Below are 14,857 nucleotides of genomic sequence, written 5' to 3' on the forward strand. Positions count from 1 at the left end.
TCCAGCGCAACGTCCACGAGCACAGACAATGGTGAGATGCCTGCAATTCACCATAGCGCATTGTATTCGTGTCTACCTCAGTGCAATGCACTCATATCAGGGCGTACCTGCCCCCACCCCTCAGATCATGGGAGCGCTGGAGGCAGACCACCCCCCGGCCATGCAACCCATGTCCAGCCACTTTTCTGCAGCGCCTTCCCCCAAAGCGCACCCACGCCTCCAGTTGTGGAGGCAGCGACCCTGGGGCTCAAACCGCAGACCCCTTTCGACAGCGCCGTCGCGACAGCGCAGGGCGTACCGGCGCCCATCCCCCAGCCGAGCGCTGTGTGTGAGGGCGGGCCAGGTTTCAGAGCAGTACAAGACCCCTCCTTTCTTGGAGGGACGGGGGTCCAGGACCCGCGGGAGATGATGCAGAGCCCGCCCCTTCCGCCTCCCCGCGACCCCCCGACCGTCGCGCCTGAGGAAATGGCCCCCCCTCCTGAGATCCCTCCCCAACCACCCGCCGCCTCCCTCTCCGCCAACGTCGCATGGTCTCAAGCCGACTTCCCATCTGCCGCCGCCACCGCCCCGCCCATCCCCACCGCCACCCCCGCCTCCCCCCCCATCCTCCCCACCCTCGCCGCCGCGGCTCAGCGCCTCGGCGCGCGTGTTTGCGCCCCGTGAGCGCGCCGTGCCTTCTTCGGCGCTAGGCCGCGCCGCGGGCTTCGCCGGGCTGGGCGTGTCCCTGGCCTACGGCGCGGCGGTGGACACGGTGAGCGGCGCGCTGTGGGGCCGCCCCGCCGCGACCCCGGGCGCTGCGGACGCCGGCGCGGCGCGGCTGGCGGAGGCGCTGTGCCGCATGCGCGGCGCGGCCCTGAAGCTGGGCCAGATGCTGAGCATCCAGGACGAGGACCTGCTGCCGCCCGGCTTCCAGGCCGCGCTGGAGCGCGTGCGCGCCGGCGCCGACGTCATGCCTCGCCGCCAGCTGGATGCCGCGCTGGCAGCGGAGCTGGGGCCCAGCTGGCGCGCGCGCCTGGCCGCCTTCGACCCCGCCCCCGTGGCCGCCGCCTCCATCGGGCAGGTGCACCGCGGCACCCTGCACGACGGCCGCGCGGTGGCCATCAAGGTGCAGTACCCGGGCGTGGCGCAGTCCATCGAGAGCGACGTGGACAACCTGCTGCGCGTGGTGCGCCTGACCAACATCCTGCCCAAGAGCCTATTCGTCAATAACCTGACCAAGGTGAAGGGGGGGATTGAATGCTATGAGAGGAAAGGGGGAGGGGTGAGGTGGGGCCAAAACCCCTGAATGGTTGGAGGTTGCATGGTTACCCACTCCTCAGCCTCAGTGATTGTTGTTACTGAGAGGGATGGCATACTGCAAGGGTGCGGGCCATGCGGGTCAAGGAGTGTGGCGATCACCGAATCTCATGCACCCAAAAGTTCAAGCAGCCAGGTGCTCGTTCTGTAAGCCCAAGCTTCTGCGCAAGGCCCGCATGCACCGGAATCCCCCTTCACCTTCCGCAGAACCACAGTCTGCCACCCCATGCCAGACCCTCAAAACACCTCCTCTCATTCCTCACCACGTCACGTTAGGTGGCCAAGAAGGAGCTGGCGCTGGAGTGTGACTACGAGTATGAGGCGGCCTCGCAGGCGCGCTATGCGGCGCTGGTGGCGGCTGACCCCGAGCTGGCCCCCCTCTTCTTCGTCCCCCCCATCGTCCCCGACCTGAGCTCGCGCGGGGTGCTGACCAGCGTCTGGGTGGAGGGCGTGCACATCGACCGCGTGGCGGAGCTGGGGCAGGAGGCACGCGACCGCGTGGCGACCAGCCTGCTGACGCTGACGCTGCGCGAGCTGTTCGACTGGCGCTTCATGCAGACCGACCCCAACTGGGGCAACTTTCTGTACGACGAGGCCACGGGACGCATCAACCTGGTGGACTTTGGCGCGTCCCGGGACTTCCCCATCACCTTCGTGCGGGAGTACCTGCACATGGTGGCGGCCTGCGCACGCAGGGACCGGGAGGCCATCATCCGCCACTCCATCAACATGGGCTTCCTGACGGGTGCGCAGGCTGTGCGAAGGGGAAACGGGGGAGGCAGTTTGTATACAATGTGTATGGGCAGCTGAATTACGCATGTCTCATTGATGCTTGCCCATCCCGACTCCTCAAATCCCACCTTTTCTCCAAGCTCCCACCAATGCAGGCGAGGAGGAGCAAGTCATGCTGGATGCGCACGTGGAGGCGGGCTCGGTGGTGGGCATCCCCTTTGGCACCCCGGGGCTGTACGACTTTGCCACGCACTCGACGGTGACCAAGCGCGTGACGGAGCTGGGGGCGGTGATGCTGCGGCACCGGCTGACACCGCCGCCGGACGACAGCTACTCCTTGCACCGCAAGCTCAGCGGCGCCTTCCTGGCCTGCATCAAGCTGAAGGCGCGGGTGCCCTGCCACCAGCTGTTCGAGGAGGCGTACGCTCGCTTCCAGGCCAAGGAGGGGACGGGAGAGGGGGAGCATGACCTGCCGCGCATCGCTTCGCTGCATTGAGGCGGTGCCGGGATCCATGCATTCTCTTGTGACCAGAGTGCTCTTTCTTCATAATCAATGATCGTAGCAAAGCACGCTGCTTCCATGGGTCTCATCCCTTTCCTTAACCCTGATGTCCGGATTCAATAAAGCTGTCGAGAGCGCGCGATCCGTTCATCGCCAGAGCTTTTCGAAAGCAAGCCACAGCCAAACGAGGAGCGCGATCGCCTGGCGGTTATCTCGGAAAGGAGTCTGGCAGCTGCATTCTGGGACGTCTTGTACGGTATGTGCAGGCCCCTGCTTCGAAGCCGAGCTCTGTCCGGCCTCTAGCGACCACCCCCGCGCACTACCCTTAATCTCGCACAAGGCGACCTCGACCGCGCAACGCACGCCCAGCCGGGTGGAGTAAGAATCTTCAATGCTTTTAGATACATGGAATCTCCCAACACCCTCGCGTCAGACGGTAGGCTTGCTCGCCGGGACAGCTGTGGCTGCTGCCGCCCTGGTCGGAGGCGCGGTCCTGTTCCGCCGCAGGCCTGCGCCCCGGCCCTGCACAGTCCTTCCACCCCCAGCCCCCAGCCCTGCGAGTCCCAGAGCATCTTTGAACAGTCGTGCAGATCTTGACGACCTCAGAGCCGGGGCCATCGACCCTGGCTCTGTGGAGGAGGCGCGCCTGGCTGGCTGCGGGCTGACCGCCAATGACCTGGCCACCCTCCGGCCCCTGCACTCCCTCCGCTTCCTGGACCTGGGCGACAACGGCCTGGAGTACATCGCCTCCGGCTTCCTGCCCGGCTTCCCCGGCCTGGAGGTCCTGAACCTGGCGGGCAACTGCCTGCATGAGCTGCCGGAGGACGTCGGCGACCTGCCCCGACTCCGGCGCCTGGGTCTCAAGGGCAACCGCCTGACCTGCCTGCCCCCCTCCATCGGCCGCCTGCGCGCCCTGGTGGAGCTGTTCCTGACCGACAACGCGCTGACGGCCCTGCCGCCCTCCATCGGCGGGCTGGAGTCCCTGGTGAAGCTGCAGGCCTCCTTCAACGAGCTGACCACCTTGCCCCCGGAGCTCGCGCGCCTGACCAGGCTGGAGCTCCTCCGCGTCGCCTGCTGCAGGCTCACGCACCTGCCCCCCGCCCTGGCCAGCCTGCCTTCCCTCAGCTGGCTCTCCCTCGCCGGCAACCCACTGGCCCCTGAACCGGCCCCAGCCGGCCGGGGCCTGCCGCCCACCATCCCCTTCACCGACCTCACCCTGGGCCAGAGGCTGGGCTGCGGCGCCAGCGGCGAGGTCTTCCGCGCGACGTGGGGGGCGCGCGAGGTGGCGCTCAAGCTGTTCGTGGGGGAGGTGTCCCCCGACGGCCGCGCCGCGGACGAGGAGAGCGTGGCCTGCGCCCTGGCAGACCCCTGCCTGGTCAGGGTGCTGGCCAGGACCGCCGAGCCCTGGGGACTGGTGCTGGAGCTGGTGGAGGGCCAGCCCCTGGCAGCCAAGCCCGACCACAAGGTGCTGTGAAGACATGAGTGCGGAATCAGTGTCGAAGGGTTCGGCGGCCTGTCTCCTGCTTTTCCAATCATCCGTGCTCCGACGCTGGCCTCTGCAGCCCTGGGATTGCTCTGCGCCTCCGACCTGCCCGCCCTCCCCACCATCCGCAGAGCCTGCTGCGCTGCACCTGGGCGCCGGGCACACGGTACACTTTGGCTGTACTGCTGCGCATCGCCCACTCTGTGGCAGTTGCCCTCGCATACCTCCACGCCAGGGGTATTGCACACGGCGACGTGTATGCCCACAACGTTCTGGCGGGGCCGTGCGGCAAGGCCGTCCTCTGCGACTACGGTGCGGGGCCCTTGGGGGGGGAAATGTTGAAGGATCGTGGTTTGAAATCGCAGTAACGGAGGGCTGCATGTGCACTGAAGGTTCCCCTCCACGCAAGGCATCCCTGGAGGATCCACCTCAGGCCCAGCCCGGGCATCGCAGCGCATCCCTGTCCAGGGCCTCGCTCAGGCTGTCCTGGACGCAGTCACACCCAGCCGACCACCTGCACCCACGCAGGAGCGTCGTTCCGGTACGATCGCCGCCAAGACTCGCACTACGAGCTGCAGGAGGTCCGGGCGTACGCCCTGATGCTCAGTGGGTTGATGCAGCACCTCGACATTGGCTTTTCAGGTGGGCGAGGGGGGGCTGGTGACCGGAGAGGCAAAGTGCACGCTGCCCCACCTTGAACTCCTCCGCGCAGCAATGAAGAGGGGCCCATGCATGCTCTGAAGCCGGTGCCCTTCCATAGGTCCCTCACAGGGAGCGAGTCGCTGTTGCCGTTCCTTGATGTCGCTCACACGAGCAGCCGGCTTACGTCCGCCCAAACACCAATCCCCAAGCACTGCAGACATGGAGGTGGCGCTGAGCACGCAGAAGGCCCTCCTCGCCCTCGTGCAGGCCTGCCGGACCCCCGACCCCGCCAAACGGCCACGCTTTGCGGCCATAGCGGCCCGCATCCGATCCTTCCAGCTGTCCAGCAAGCATGCGGGAGCCACCTCAAGGGAGCAGGCGGCGGAGACCCTGCGATCCTCGCGCGTCGTGCTCAGCGCACGCAGCGAGGAAAGCACATGATGCATGCAGCCCCTGGCAAGCCCGACCTCGATGCACAGACCCGGCCCCGGCGTCATCACATATATTCCCTCTGCGAGAGACTGTTGTACACTGTGGTAGCATTGTTGTGCAGCTGTGATGGCAGGGTGCAGCCTATGCAGGAAGGTGTGCAGCAGGGCGGCCAACGCAGGCGCTCCTACACAGCGGTCTCTCTGGGAGCGCCACATGTCGTCTCCATGGTTATGATACAGCGCGGCTCATCACGCAGCCAAGGCCTTCTGGGGGTGCACCTGGAAGATGGATGTGATGGGCACAGGCGCTGGCCGCTCCTCTGCTCCTTGGCGCTCCAAACTCTTCCCTGGGTCCTCCAGGACGGGCACGATCCCGCTCGGGTTGAGGGGGAAGAGCTGGGTGTAGTAGCTGCGCGCAGCGTCCGCCTGGTCATAGCAGTCCTGTGTTTGGTGTGGACAGGTTTGTATGGGGAGGGTCCCTGGCGGCCAAAGCAGCCATCCGAGGCATCGGTGGGTGGCAGCACACTCTATGCTCAGCCCATCCTGACCTGGAGCACTACCACCCCGTTGGTTCTGGGTGGTGTCAGATCAGCCCACAGATCTGCCTCACTCCTCACACACACCTTCCCGTGTTCCCTCTCCCCATTCAAGGACACACACACTCTCTCAAACACACAAAGATACCCACCTGCAGCTGCAAGGCTTGGCCCGGCACATGCGCAGCAAGCAGGCGTGCCTTCCACGCGTCGACGGCAGGGTAGTCGTGCGCAATCCTCCTGCGCCCGCACCGGAACAGCGTGGCGTAGACCGCGTCGAAGCGCTGCACGGTGGGAAGGAGGCGCAGGTCCGCCTCGGTGGCGGCGGCCCCGCAGAGGAAGGGGGAGGCGGCCAGCGCCGACTCCACCGTTTCCAGGGCTTGGTGCAGCGAGAACTCCGCGGCCTCATAGGCCGCCTGGGTGGTCGCGAAGCCGCAGCGATACACCCCGTTGTTGATGTCCGCCTGGATCCTGGGGGGGTCATTCAGGGGGTGTTGGGTGGCAAGAGGCGCAGCCGAACTGACTTCCTATGTCAACCAAGCCCTGAGGGCGCTGCCCTCCAGAACTACACACAGTGGTCTGTTGCAGGCAGCCACACCCAGTGCAGGACACTGGAAACCCCTCGCCATTGGAGTCAGGCGAGCCCCTCTCCCATTCTCTCCGCCGCACAGTGTTCACCTCAGACCTGTCGTTCCAGCGCTCGATCTCAGGCAGGAGGTGCTGGGGCGCCAGGTCCACGCCTGAGTCCCCCGGCAGGCGCAACGCGTTCAGGCTGCGCACGATGAGCGAGGATTCGTTGCACACGATGCGACGGGCGGCGAGGTCGACGAGGAGGGGCGCCGTGCACCGTCCCCGGTACCCGGGGCTCAGGCTATCGTACACGCCCCTGCACAGCGAGGGAGAGGCGGTTGAGGGAGCAGGAGCCAAGGTGCCAGGCAGCGTCCCAGCTGCCGGGACTGCCCTGGGCTCGCATTGCGCAGGGAGCACGCAGTCCAGCACAGGCGCTCACCTCAGGTCCCGCGCTCCAGACACTGGGTCCGGGGCCCTCAAGACCCAGCCGCCACGAGATGCACGCTCCGCGTCGTCCAGCAGGTGCACCACCTCGACGTGGTCGCCGAGGCCGCGCGCTGCAAGGGCCAGGCCCACCCTGTGGCACCAGGGGCAGGGGTTGCCGAGGTACAGGCGATACCTTCCGGTCTCCAGCGGGAAGTCCGGGGATCCTAGCACGCCCTCGAACGAGTAGGTGGGGCGGACGTAGGCCCCCTCGGCGTCCTGGGGCGCCAGCTCGCGCATGAAGGTGAGCCAGGCCGCCTTCCATGCGGCCTTCACCCCGCTCACCAGCACGCCCTGTGGGATCACGCCGCCCGTCCACTCCAGGATACTCAGGCCCTTTTTAGGCCGGGTGGCACCTGGAGGAAGGAGGACGGGTAAAGGGTTGGAGGTGAGGTTTGGGGGGGGTCCTCCATGGTAGGGGCTGATACTGCGCATATGAGCGGGAGGGGTCCAACACGCACAGCACCCCACCACCATGAGCCAGCATGTGTGCATGCAAGCGATGCGCCCAGACCACGCGCATGCGCATTCATCGGTCGCTCGCGCACCGCAAGTGCTGAGGTTCCTGGCCCGGCTACGCTTCCCGAGACATGCGTATGACGGTGGCATCGCAGATGCAGCTCTGTGGCATGGAATGTCTACGGAGGCCCTGGGCCCCACGGCATGATTCATGGGAGGTTCGGACGCGATACAGGGAGTTTTCCAATGCTTGCATCCAGCTTTGCTGCGGCACAGATGAATGGAGTGGCGTATCGCAATCAATGCGTCCCTTCAATTGGTGCGCTCCCATCGTCCACCCCCCCACGTGGGCTTAAAAACATGAGATCTACTATTTACAGCGCGCTGATAGTTACTAACGGGCGCGACCTGTACTTCCCTGGAGTGGGAGCCAATCAGATCGTTCAAGCGGCTCTTGAGGATTACAAGCACCATCGTAAGAATGGAAACAGCGATAGCGGAGCCGTTGCCGGCCGCCCGGACCCTCGAGCCCTCCCCGTCCTTCACTTCCGATAGCAATGAGGTTCTCGAGATCGAGCTTACACAGGAATCAGGTGAGAAGGGGTCGCATGCACGCCGATTAGCCCTCCTCTTTGTCTGTCGCTTCATGCATGAATCGCACCTGCAGATGGCGTCCCCGCCTGGGTGAGGAGCCTGGTGGCTGCCTGCCAGGATGGAGAGGCGGTCATGAAGGCCTGCGTGAATGAGAAGGGCCAGATCCAGGCCTTGGGTGAGCGAGCTGTGCGTCTGGAGGGCTCTGTTGTGGGAACTTGTCCTGCTGCGCGGGCTTGGCAAATGCCTAGTTGCCGGGTGCCCCCCATGGTGACTCCTCGCTCTTCCCCATGGCAGGGCCCCGACGCTCTTTCCCCACCCCCCCTCCCCCACCTGCGCAGTGGTGACCTCCACCGTGGACGATGCCCTGTGGATCCACGCCGTGTTCACCAACGAGGAGTTCCGGCGCCAACGATACGCGCACCGCTTGATCGCCTCCGTGATGAGTGAGGCGGGGTGCCGCACCGTCCGAGCCGCGCTGCCCAGCCTCAACCCCGGCTCCCAGGCCCTGTTTTCTGGGCTGGGATTCCACCACGTCACCGACGTCCTAGCCTGGCCAAGGTAGGCGTTGGGGGGGGCCAGGGTTTGTTGGGTCCTGCATGGCGGGTGGGCGGTGGGAGTGTTTGTTGGCCACTTACATTTGTTTGTGATCTTCCGCGCTGGGATCTTGGAAGAGAAGACAGAATCGCGATGTGGACTGGTTCAGTGAGCCTCAAGTCTGTCCGTCAAATTCCTCTCCTCAGACCCTTCCAAACCTCTCCCTCCTCTCCTCCCCGCTCCGCAGCTGGGAGACCTCCAGCGCGCTGCACCTCTCCATCACCCAGGGGCTGTCGGTGGATCTATTAGTCCTGCACCCGCCCCAGGAGCAGGAGGCCCACAGCATTGCACACGCCGCCAAGGCAAGGGGTGGTGCGAGGTGCCGGTGTCCGTGCCCACCGACATAGATGCCCCTGCCTTGTTCTATTCGTCTGCGTCTCGCCTCCCTTTCCCTCTCTTCCCCGCCTCCCACCCCACCCCCCCTGTACCTCCCCGTAATAAACCCCGGCAGGTGTGTGCCACGCTGGAGGAGGCGTGCGCCGCCCTGGACGCGTGCTCCCCCGCCCCCGCCCACCTCAGGGACTTCCTGCCCGGCGAGCGCACGCTCTTCCCCCTCACCCACTCTACCATGGTGGCCGCGCTGAGTGAGCGCCGGGTCTGGGCGCTGCCGGGCCCCGACGGCAAGCCGGTGGCGGTGCTGGCGGGGGCCACCACGCCGCGCGGCATGGCCATTGCCAGCGTGGCGGCCGCCTCGCCCGCAGGCCTGGAGGCGGCGCTGGTGGCCGCGCGCCTGCACCTCCCCCGCGCCTGCCGCTTCTACATCCTCGCCGGCTGCGACCCGCTGCGCCTCATGGGCGACCAGTTCTCCATCACCCAAATCTGGGAGCGGGCGGCGGGGCACCTCGCCAGCTGAGTGGGGGTGCCGGGAGCGAGAAGTTTGTTGTTGGAAAGGGGCTCCTCTGGGACTCTCAGTCCGCGGGTCGACAGGCGCCGCCTGCGCTGTGCAGCCGGAAAAGCGCAAGGACATCCCCAACGGACAGTGCCCTGCACGCTGCCATGGGTGCCCTCTCACACATAACCCTCCAGGGTGTCGCTTGGGACCCAGCTACGCTGTCTGCGTCCAGGCACAGCAGGCATGCACCCAGAGGGGTTGCCGCTGTTGTCATCGTTGTGTACTCTCTTCCCAGACTGCTGACACTATCCCGGATTGCGACAAAATGTTGGTTGCATTGCTTATGTAAGGCATCCTCCTGATCCCGGCTGCATACGTTTGATTAATAGGCAACATGCTTCCACCCCTGGTCTCTACGCTGCGCGCCCGCATGGGCCGATATTAATTCCAAGACATAGACACCGCCAGCGGATGGGCGGGCTACAGTGCACCACCTCCATTCAGGACGAGGCAGCCTCGCCCTCGTCGTCAGAGTCGCTACCGTACTGGCCCAGGAGTCCCGCGAGGCCTTCCCCCTCGGATCCCGCCTCGCCGCGCGCCTCCGCTGACGGCTCCTGCGCGCTCTCGTGGGCTTCTCTAGTGCTCTCGTGCGCGACTGCCGGAGCAGCTGCTTCCGGACGCAAGGGCTTGATCCGGACCAGGGGTACCATCCGTTTTTGCCTGTAAGGGTTGAGATCTCGATGAGGGTGTGCATGGCTGGGGCGTGCTGCATGCCACCTCGTGCTGCAACTCAGTCTAGCTGGCATGCTCAGAGACTGTCGAGCAGCAGAGACTCAAACGCTCACGGGTCCATCAAGGACACCAGTGACTGACTCCCTCCCTCTCCTTGCTGCACATGCATGTCGTGCAGGGCGCAGCTGCGCAGCAAGACGCACCTCCCGCTCGGGATCTCCGCTCCAGGGGGTCGCTTGCTGGGCGCCACCCCTGCTCCACCGGCAGACGGAGCGGCCCCCGCTCCCTGCCCGCTCTCCGCCCTCCTTTCCAGTTCAGCCCGCTGCCGTGCAAATTCACGCTGCTCCGCATCGCGCACCTCCTTCTCCAGGTGCCGGCCCCGCTCCTCCTCGTCGCGTAGGTGGAGCAGGTCACCCTTGTCAAAGGCGCCCTTGGCAAACAACCACCCCGCCCGGTTGCTCTGCTGGTCCTCCAGCTGCGAGGGTGCGTGGAGAAGGGGTGGGGATGGTATTTCAGACCTCTGCACCCTCATCCTGCAGGCATCGATCCGGAAGGCCTTCCTCGAGCTCAGCCCCTCACGTCTTGCACGGCTCGCAGGTAGTCTGGGTCCTTGACGGCATCCTCAGGCATGGATACCACCGACTTGAATCGGTTGGGATCCGGCTTCCGGGGTGGGAGGGCGCTCTGCACCGGGTGGAGGCACAGGGTGAGGGCATGGCACCAGCCTCACACCTGCACCCAACTCCTGTCGACACGGGACCCTCCTCACCGCCATGATGGAGTTCTTATTCTAGCTAGACTTAGCACATGCCGCGAGAATGGAGCCAACGCAGAGAATGAGAGCTTGAGGTTGCACATTCGGGAGGCAATGTGTGCGATGCGCCCCCTAATGTGTCCCGTACGATCGATTTCCACTACAGGGCACGAGGTTTCGGTGATGCAGATTCTCACGCGACTTCGTATTAAGACTCCTGCAGCAACCAAAGCTGCTATTCCGAGGTTAGAAGGACCACCAACCCCCGAATTTTGCCCCCATCACCTGTGGCCTGTTTTCCCCCGCCCAGCTCGTTTTCGAGAGATTGCCATCTTCCCTGCGGCTCAGTCCTTCCCGTGCCTGGCCTACCACCAATTCCCTGTCATTTACCTCTTTGAGGCCGGCAGCTCGCTCCTAGAGGCCTCCAGGATGGCGCTTTCCGGGGTGTAAACCCTGCCCCGCTGCGCACCTTCCCCTCACGCGTGTGGGCATGTCCACCGTCACCACAACCCAGTCTCGGTCCCTCGGGAGCCATGCGGCGCTGTACGGAGGGAGGAGGCAAGCCATGCCCGGCTCCGCGTCCAATGCCGTGGAGCCGGGGGTCAGGGGGCCAAGCCCGCTGTCCAACTCCTCCACCCTGAACTCCTGGATGTTCGACGCCATCGGCGTGGGCCCGGACGACTTCCTGGGCGGCTCCCTGCAGGCCCTGCCGTCCATCGACGGGCCTGGGGCCAGCACCCGCCAGCCAGATGGCCAGGGCTCCCTGCAGCACAGGCCCGGACAGTCCAGTCTGGAAGAGGGGTTGGGGCGCGGCTCCCTCTTCGATGACATGTTCCCCTCCTCGGTCCCCAGCGGCCTGCCCTACGTCGACGACTACTCGCTGGGAGGTGAGCAGAGTCAAAGTGGGGGGCTGGCTCTTCTGACGGGGCGTGGGCCCCCCTGGCCTGCACGGCATGCATTGATCTTGGCCTGCACGGCATGCATTGATCTTGGCCTGCACGGCATGCATTGATCTTGGCCCCATGGCTGCATGGGGCCCCACCCTCCTTGCAGACCATCCGAGCGTTCCCGCCTTGTGCCTTGCAGTGCCAGATCTGTCTGATTTGTGGATGCCTGGTGGCGTGGGTGGCCTGGGCGACGACCTGGGGATGGGGCCCTCCCGGCACGCCACCCCTCGCCCGGGGTCGGCCGCCGCCCTGGAGCCCGCGCCCGCGCGGGCGCCGGCTCCCCTCCAGCACCGGGCCGGCCCCGCCTCACGCAGCACCCCTGTCCCCTCCGGGGAGGTGAGGCGTGGGGAACAAAGTTTCGGGGGCCCTCCGGGCAAGAGCGGCGTCTGCCCAGTTTCCCGTGCCCCATCAGTAAACTCCTGAGCACCCTCCTCCTCCGCCACCCAGTGTCCTGTTCCCACGCCGACTTGGACCATTCCCTTGCCCCGTCAGGACCGCGCGGCGTCTGCAGCCGGCACGCCGGCGCTGGAGTCCCCCAACGATGCCCCGGCCGTCCAGATATCACCGGTGGAGCTGGGAGGCCAGCCCGGCGACCTGGCGCTGGAGGTGAAGGAGGTCAGGCGCGTCAGGCTGGTGGTGGACGATCAACAGCCCCCCACCAAGCTCGCCAGAGGTGGGTGCTGGGAGAGGCCAGCAGGGTGCATGGCATGCCGTGGCGCTGCTGATGTGGGCGGGTCAATTCGCAGACAGAGGGTCGAGGAGACGTTCCTTCCTCATCTCCTCATCCATTCATTTCGGCGACCACCGGCCTCGCGCTCCATACCCCGCTGCTGCAGTGCAACCCCCCAGGGTCACACCCCCACTGTCCCGTGGGGGTGTGGTCCTGTGCAGCCCCCCTGCTGGCCGCCTCCTCTGAAGTGTCCCGCCTATCTATCGAGGAGAAGGCAGCCCTGGAGTATGTGTTTGGAGGCATGCCCCATGCCTGGCGCCGGTGACATACCCACCCAGCCCGCCCTGGCCTTCAGCTCCCCCGATGACATTTGCTCCGCCGAGGTCGACCAGACCGACCTCTCGGCACCTTGACCAGAAGCCCTGACTCAACGCAAGTCCGCTGACCACCGCTCCTTGACGAGGGACAGAGCGGACCCTCCGTATTCAGCGGGTTGGCGACGCTTGGTGCTAAGCCTCGCCCCCTTGCACAACTCTGCCCTGTGACTCGCCTTGTTCTGGCCCCTCTACCACACTTGACTTGGGAGATCCAAAACCTCATGCCCCTGCCCAGTTTCAGCATTTTGTCGCCTTCACGCACAGCCGATGTGAGCCGGTCTAGGGTTCCGGGGGAACGAGGGTCACGTGAACTGGTGCGCTGTACTTTTTTCTGCCCAGCTCCCGACGCCGTCCGCGTGTGAGGTCATCACCAGACCATCTTGTCTGCATCTGCATGTTTCCTTGTGAGTAGTGCGGAAGTATAGCTCCATCTTCAGATCCACACCCCGTCCAGGGATCTGCCCAACCCTTCTTTCTTCGGTGGGTCCTGGGTGCGAGGGTTTCATGTGGGGCAAGCCCGGCAATGGTGAGGTCCGCGAAGCAGGCATGTCCGGCCCTCAAACCCTATACATATCATAGAAATATTTGTTGCGGATTGTTTCGCCCTCCCGCCCGCCCAGATCCCCTTGACCGACATGGCGACCCTGGCCCTCCACCAGCACGGCAAGAGCCGCGTGCGAGTCGGTCGCGTTTGGCGTGAGGGCAGCGGTGAGTGATTGCCGGGGACAGTGTTATGAGTCTGGATCAATACATGGGTTGCAGGCATGTGCAAACCCCAATCCCCTGTCCGACCCTAGGAGCCTCCTTGCCACCTGCCCTTGCAGTGCACACCTTTGCCGAATTCAAGGTGGCCACCACCCTGGAGAGCGCCATGGAGCACGCCTTCCTCACCGAGTCGAACGAGGGCATGACAGCCACCGACACCCAGAAGAATACAGTGTACTATGTGGCCAAGCAGGTATGGTTGCATGGGGTGCAGTTGGATGACAGGGTATGACCACTGGTGGATGTGGCTTGTGAACCGCATCGTGATGACTGGTGAGGGATGCAATGATTTGCGCCTGGGACCCCCGTGCGTGGACTACATGCCTCCCTCAGTGAGGAGGGCATACGTGTCGACCCTCTCCAAGATCGGCCCCTGGACCACATCTCCACAGATGAAGAAGCCCTGCGGCCCTGAGGAGTTTGCCCTCGCCATTGCCAAGCACTTTGTAGACAACTACCCCCTGGTCTCCAAGGCCAAGGTCTTTGTGGAGATGGAGCCCTGGAAGCGCATCAGCGTCGACGGCGTGGTGAGTCCGGGATCCAGGGTGCTCGATGTTTAGGAAATGGGGTGGGCGAGTGTGTAAGAGGGTAAAACGACCTTGCTCAGGCCGGCATTCTCGGGTGGCACAAATATGTCGACATGGTTCCATCCTCCCCTCCTGCCACCCTCCTCCTGCAGCCCCACTCCCACGGCTACATGATGACCGGGACGGAGATCCGCACCGGCTACGCGACCTACGACAAGGCCGGCAAGGCTGCCATCCAGGGCGGGGTGAAGGAGCTCAAGGTGCTGAAGACCACGCAGAGCGGCTACTCCGGCTTCCTGCACGACAAGTTCACCACGCTGCCAGACGTCCCCGACCGCATCGTGGCCACCTCGGTGACCGCCACCTGGAAGTACAGCGCACCCCCGCCCTGCTTCGACCCCGCGTTCGAGGGCGTGAAGGCCGGGTTCGCCGCCGCCTTCTACGGCCCGCCCGCCAAGGGCGTGTTCAGCCCCAGCGTGCAGTACACGCTGTACCGCATGGCCCAGAATGCGCTGAGCAAGTGGGTATAACAATCTTGGTGGAGGGGGGGAAGGGGGGCGGGGTTGGTGGGAAGGGCGGTGAGGAGGTCGGTGAGTACAGAGGGCTCAATGCCTTGGCACCCACTGCCATCCGTGGTTGGGAGGGCAGTGCATGGCTCAAGCATCCCATTGAAGAAAAGGACGCGCTCCCCCGACCCATTCCCAGGCCAGCTTGTGGCGCCTGTCACCATACCTGTCTCCCCTCGTGTCGCCCAACCATCTCCCCCCCCCCCCCCCCTTCCGCAGTGTGCCGCAGGTGGAGTCGGTCTTCCTCAACATGCCAAACCTGCACTTCCTGCCCTGCACACCGGTCCTCAGCCGCTTTGAGAACGACGTGTACGTCGCAACCAGCGAGCCGCACGGGACCATCGAGGCGGTGGTCACGCGGAAGA

At 65.2% G+C, this 14,857-nt stretch overlaps 8 protein-coding genes across 8 annotated transcripts in view; 6 read left to right on the plus strand and 2 right to left on the minus strand.

The window, feature by feature from the left end:
- Nucleotides 1-28: 28 nt before the first annotated feature.
- F751_2302 (hypothetical protein) lies at nucleotides 29-409 on the plus strand (the record flags this gene model as incomplete). Its single annotated transcript, XM_011399170.1, has 2 exons — nucleotides 29-31; nucleotides 125-409. 2 exons carry the CDS (start codon nucleotides 29-31, stop codon nucleotides 407-409), a joined length of 288 nt encoding a protein of 95 aa, XP_011397472.1.
- A 459-nt stretch (nucleotides 410-868) lies between these two features.
- On the plus strand, nucleotides 869-2,524 carry F751_2303 (Chaperone activity of bc1 complex-like, mitochondrial; the record flags this gene model as incomplete). The annotated part of the gene is made up of 3 exons (XM_011399171.1): nucleotides 869-1,219; nucleotides 1,573-2,041; nucleotides 2,184-2,524. 3 exons carry the CDS (start codon nucleotides 869-871, stop codon nucleotides 2,522-2,524), a joined length of 1,161 nt encoding a protein of 386 aa, XP_011397473.1.
- Nucleotides 2,525-2,921: 397 nt separating this feature from the next.
- F751_2304 (Leucine-rich repeat-containing protein 1) lies at nucleotides 2,922-5,096 on the plus strand (the record flags this gene model as incomplete). Its single annotated transcript, XM_011399172.1, has 4 exons — nucleotides 2,922-3,995; nucleotides 4,145-4,325; nucleotides 4,542-4,655; nucleotides 4,873-5,096. 4 exons carry the CDS (start codon nucleotides 2,922-2,924, stop codon nucleotides 5,094-5,096), a joined length of 1,593 nt encoding a protein of 530 aa, XP_011397474.1.
- Nucleotides 5,097-5,335: 239 nt separating this feature from the next.
- Nucleotides 5,336-7,284, minus strand: F751_2305 (Glutathione S-transferase omega-like 2; the record flags this gene model as incomplete). The annotated part of the gene is made up of 5 exons (XM_011399173.1): nucleotides 5,336-5,527; nucleotides 5,775-6,093; nucleotides 6,308-6,508; nucleotides 6,632-7,031; nucleotides 7,224-7,284. 5 exons carry the CDS (start codon nucleotides 7,282-7,284, stop codon nucleotides 5,336-5,338), a joined length of 1,173 nt encoding a protein of 390 aa, XP_011397475.1.
- Nucleotides 7,285-7,860: 576 nt separating this feature from the next.
- On the plus strand, nucleotides 7,861-9,175 carry F751_2306 (hypothetical protein; the record flags this gene model as incomplete). Its single annotated transcript, XM_011399174.1, has 4 exons — nucleotides 7,861-7,903; nucleotides 8,067-8,286; nucleotides 8,510-8,641; nucleotides 8,842-9,175. 4 exons carry the CDS (start codon nucleotides 7,861-7,863, stop codon nucleotides 9,173-9,175), a joined length of 729 nt encoding a protein of 242 aa, XP_011397476.1.
- Nucleotides 9,176-9,654: 479 nt separating this feature from the next.
- F751_2307 (hypothetical protein) lies at nucleotides 9,655-10,661 on the minus strand (the record flags this gene model as incomplete). The annotated part of the gene is made up of 3 exons (XM_011399175.1): nucleotides 9,655-9,874; nucleotides 10,090-10,361; nucleotides 10,656-10,661. 3 exons carry the CDS (start codon nucleotides 10,659-10,661, stop codon nucleotides 9,655-9,657), a joined length of 498 nt encoding a protein of 165 aa, XP_011397477.1.
- A 469-nt stretch (nucleotides 10,662-11,130) lies between these two features.
- Nucleotides 11,131-12,582, plus strand: F751_2308 (hypothetical protein; the record flags this gene model as incomplete). The annotated part of the gene is made up of 3 exons (XM_011399176.1): nucleotides 11,131-11,527; nucleotides 12,099-12,260; nucleotides 12,506-12,582. The coding sequence occupies 3 exons, from the start codon at nucleotides 11,131-11,133 to the stop codon at nucleotides 12,580-12,582; spliced, it is 636 nt and encodes a 211-aa protein (XP_011397478.1).
- A 687-nt stretch (nucleotides 12,583-13,269) lies between these two features.
- The window catches only part of F751_2309 (GTP-binding protein SAR1A), a gene marked incomplete at both ends in the record, with an annotated part of 4,372 nt that continues 2,784 nt past the window's right edge, over nucleotides 13,270-14,857 (plus strand). The window contains 5 exons of the mRNA XM_011399177.1: nucleotides 13,270-13,342; nucleotides 13,459-13,592; nucleotides 13,792-13,926; nucleotides 14,079-14,446; nucleotides 14,712-14,801. Coding sequence (XP_011397479.1) covers nucleotides 13,270-13,342; nucleotides 13,459-13,592; nucleotides 13,792-13,926; nucleotides 14,079-14,446; nucleotides 14,712-14,801 — 800 coding nt within the window. The remainder of the gene's footprint in view (nucleotides 13,343-13,458; nucleotides 13,593-13,791; nucleotides 13,927-14,078; nucleotides 14,447-14,711; nucleotides 14,802-14,857) is intronic.

The sequence above is a fragment of the Auxenochlorella protothecoides genome, assembly GCF_000733215.1.
Source record: "Auxenochlorella protothecoides strain 0710 unplaced genomic scaffold scaffold22, whole genome shotgun sequence".
In the NCBI taxonomy this organism is placed as follows: Eukaryota; Viridiplantae; Chlorophyta; class Trebouxiophyceae; order Chlorellales; family Chlorellaceae; genus Auxenochlorella; species Auxenochlorella protothecoides.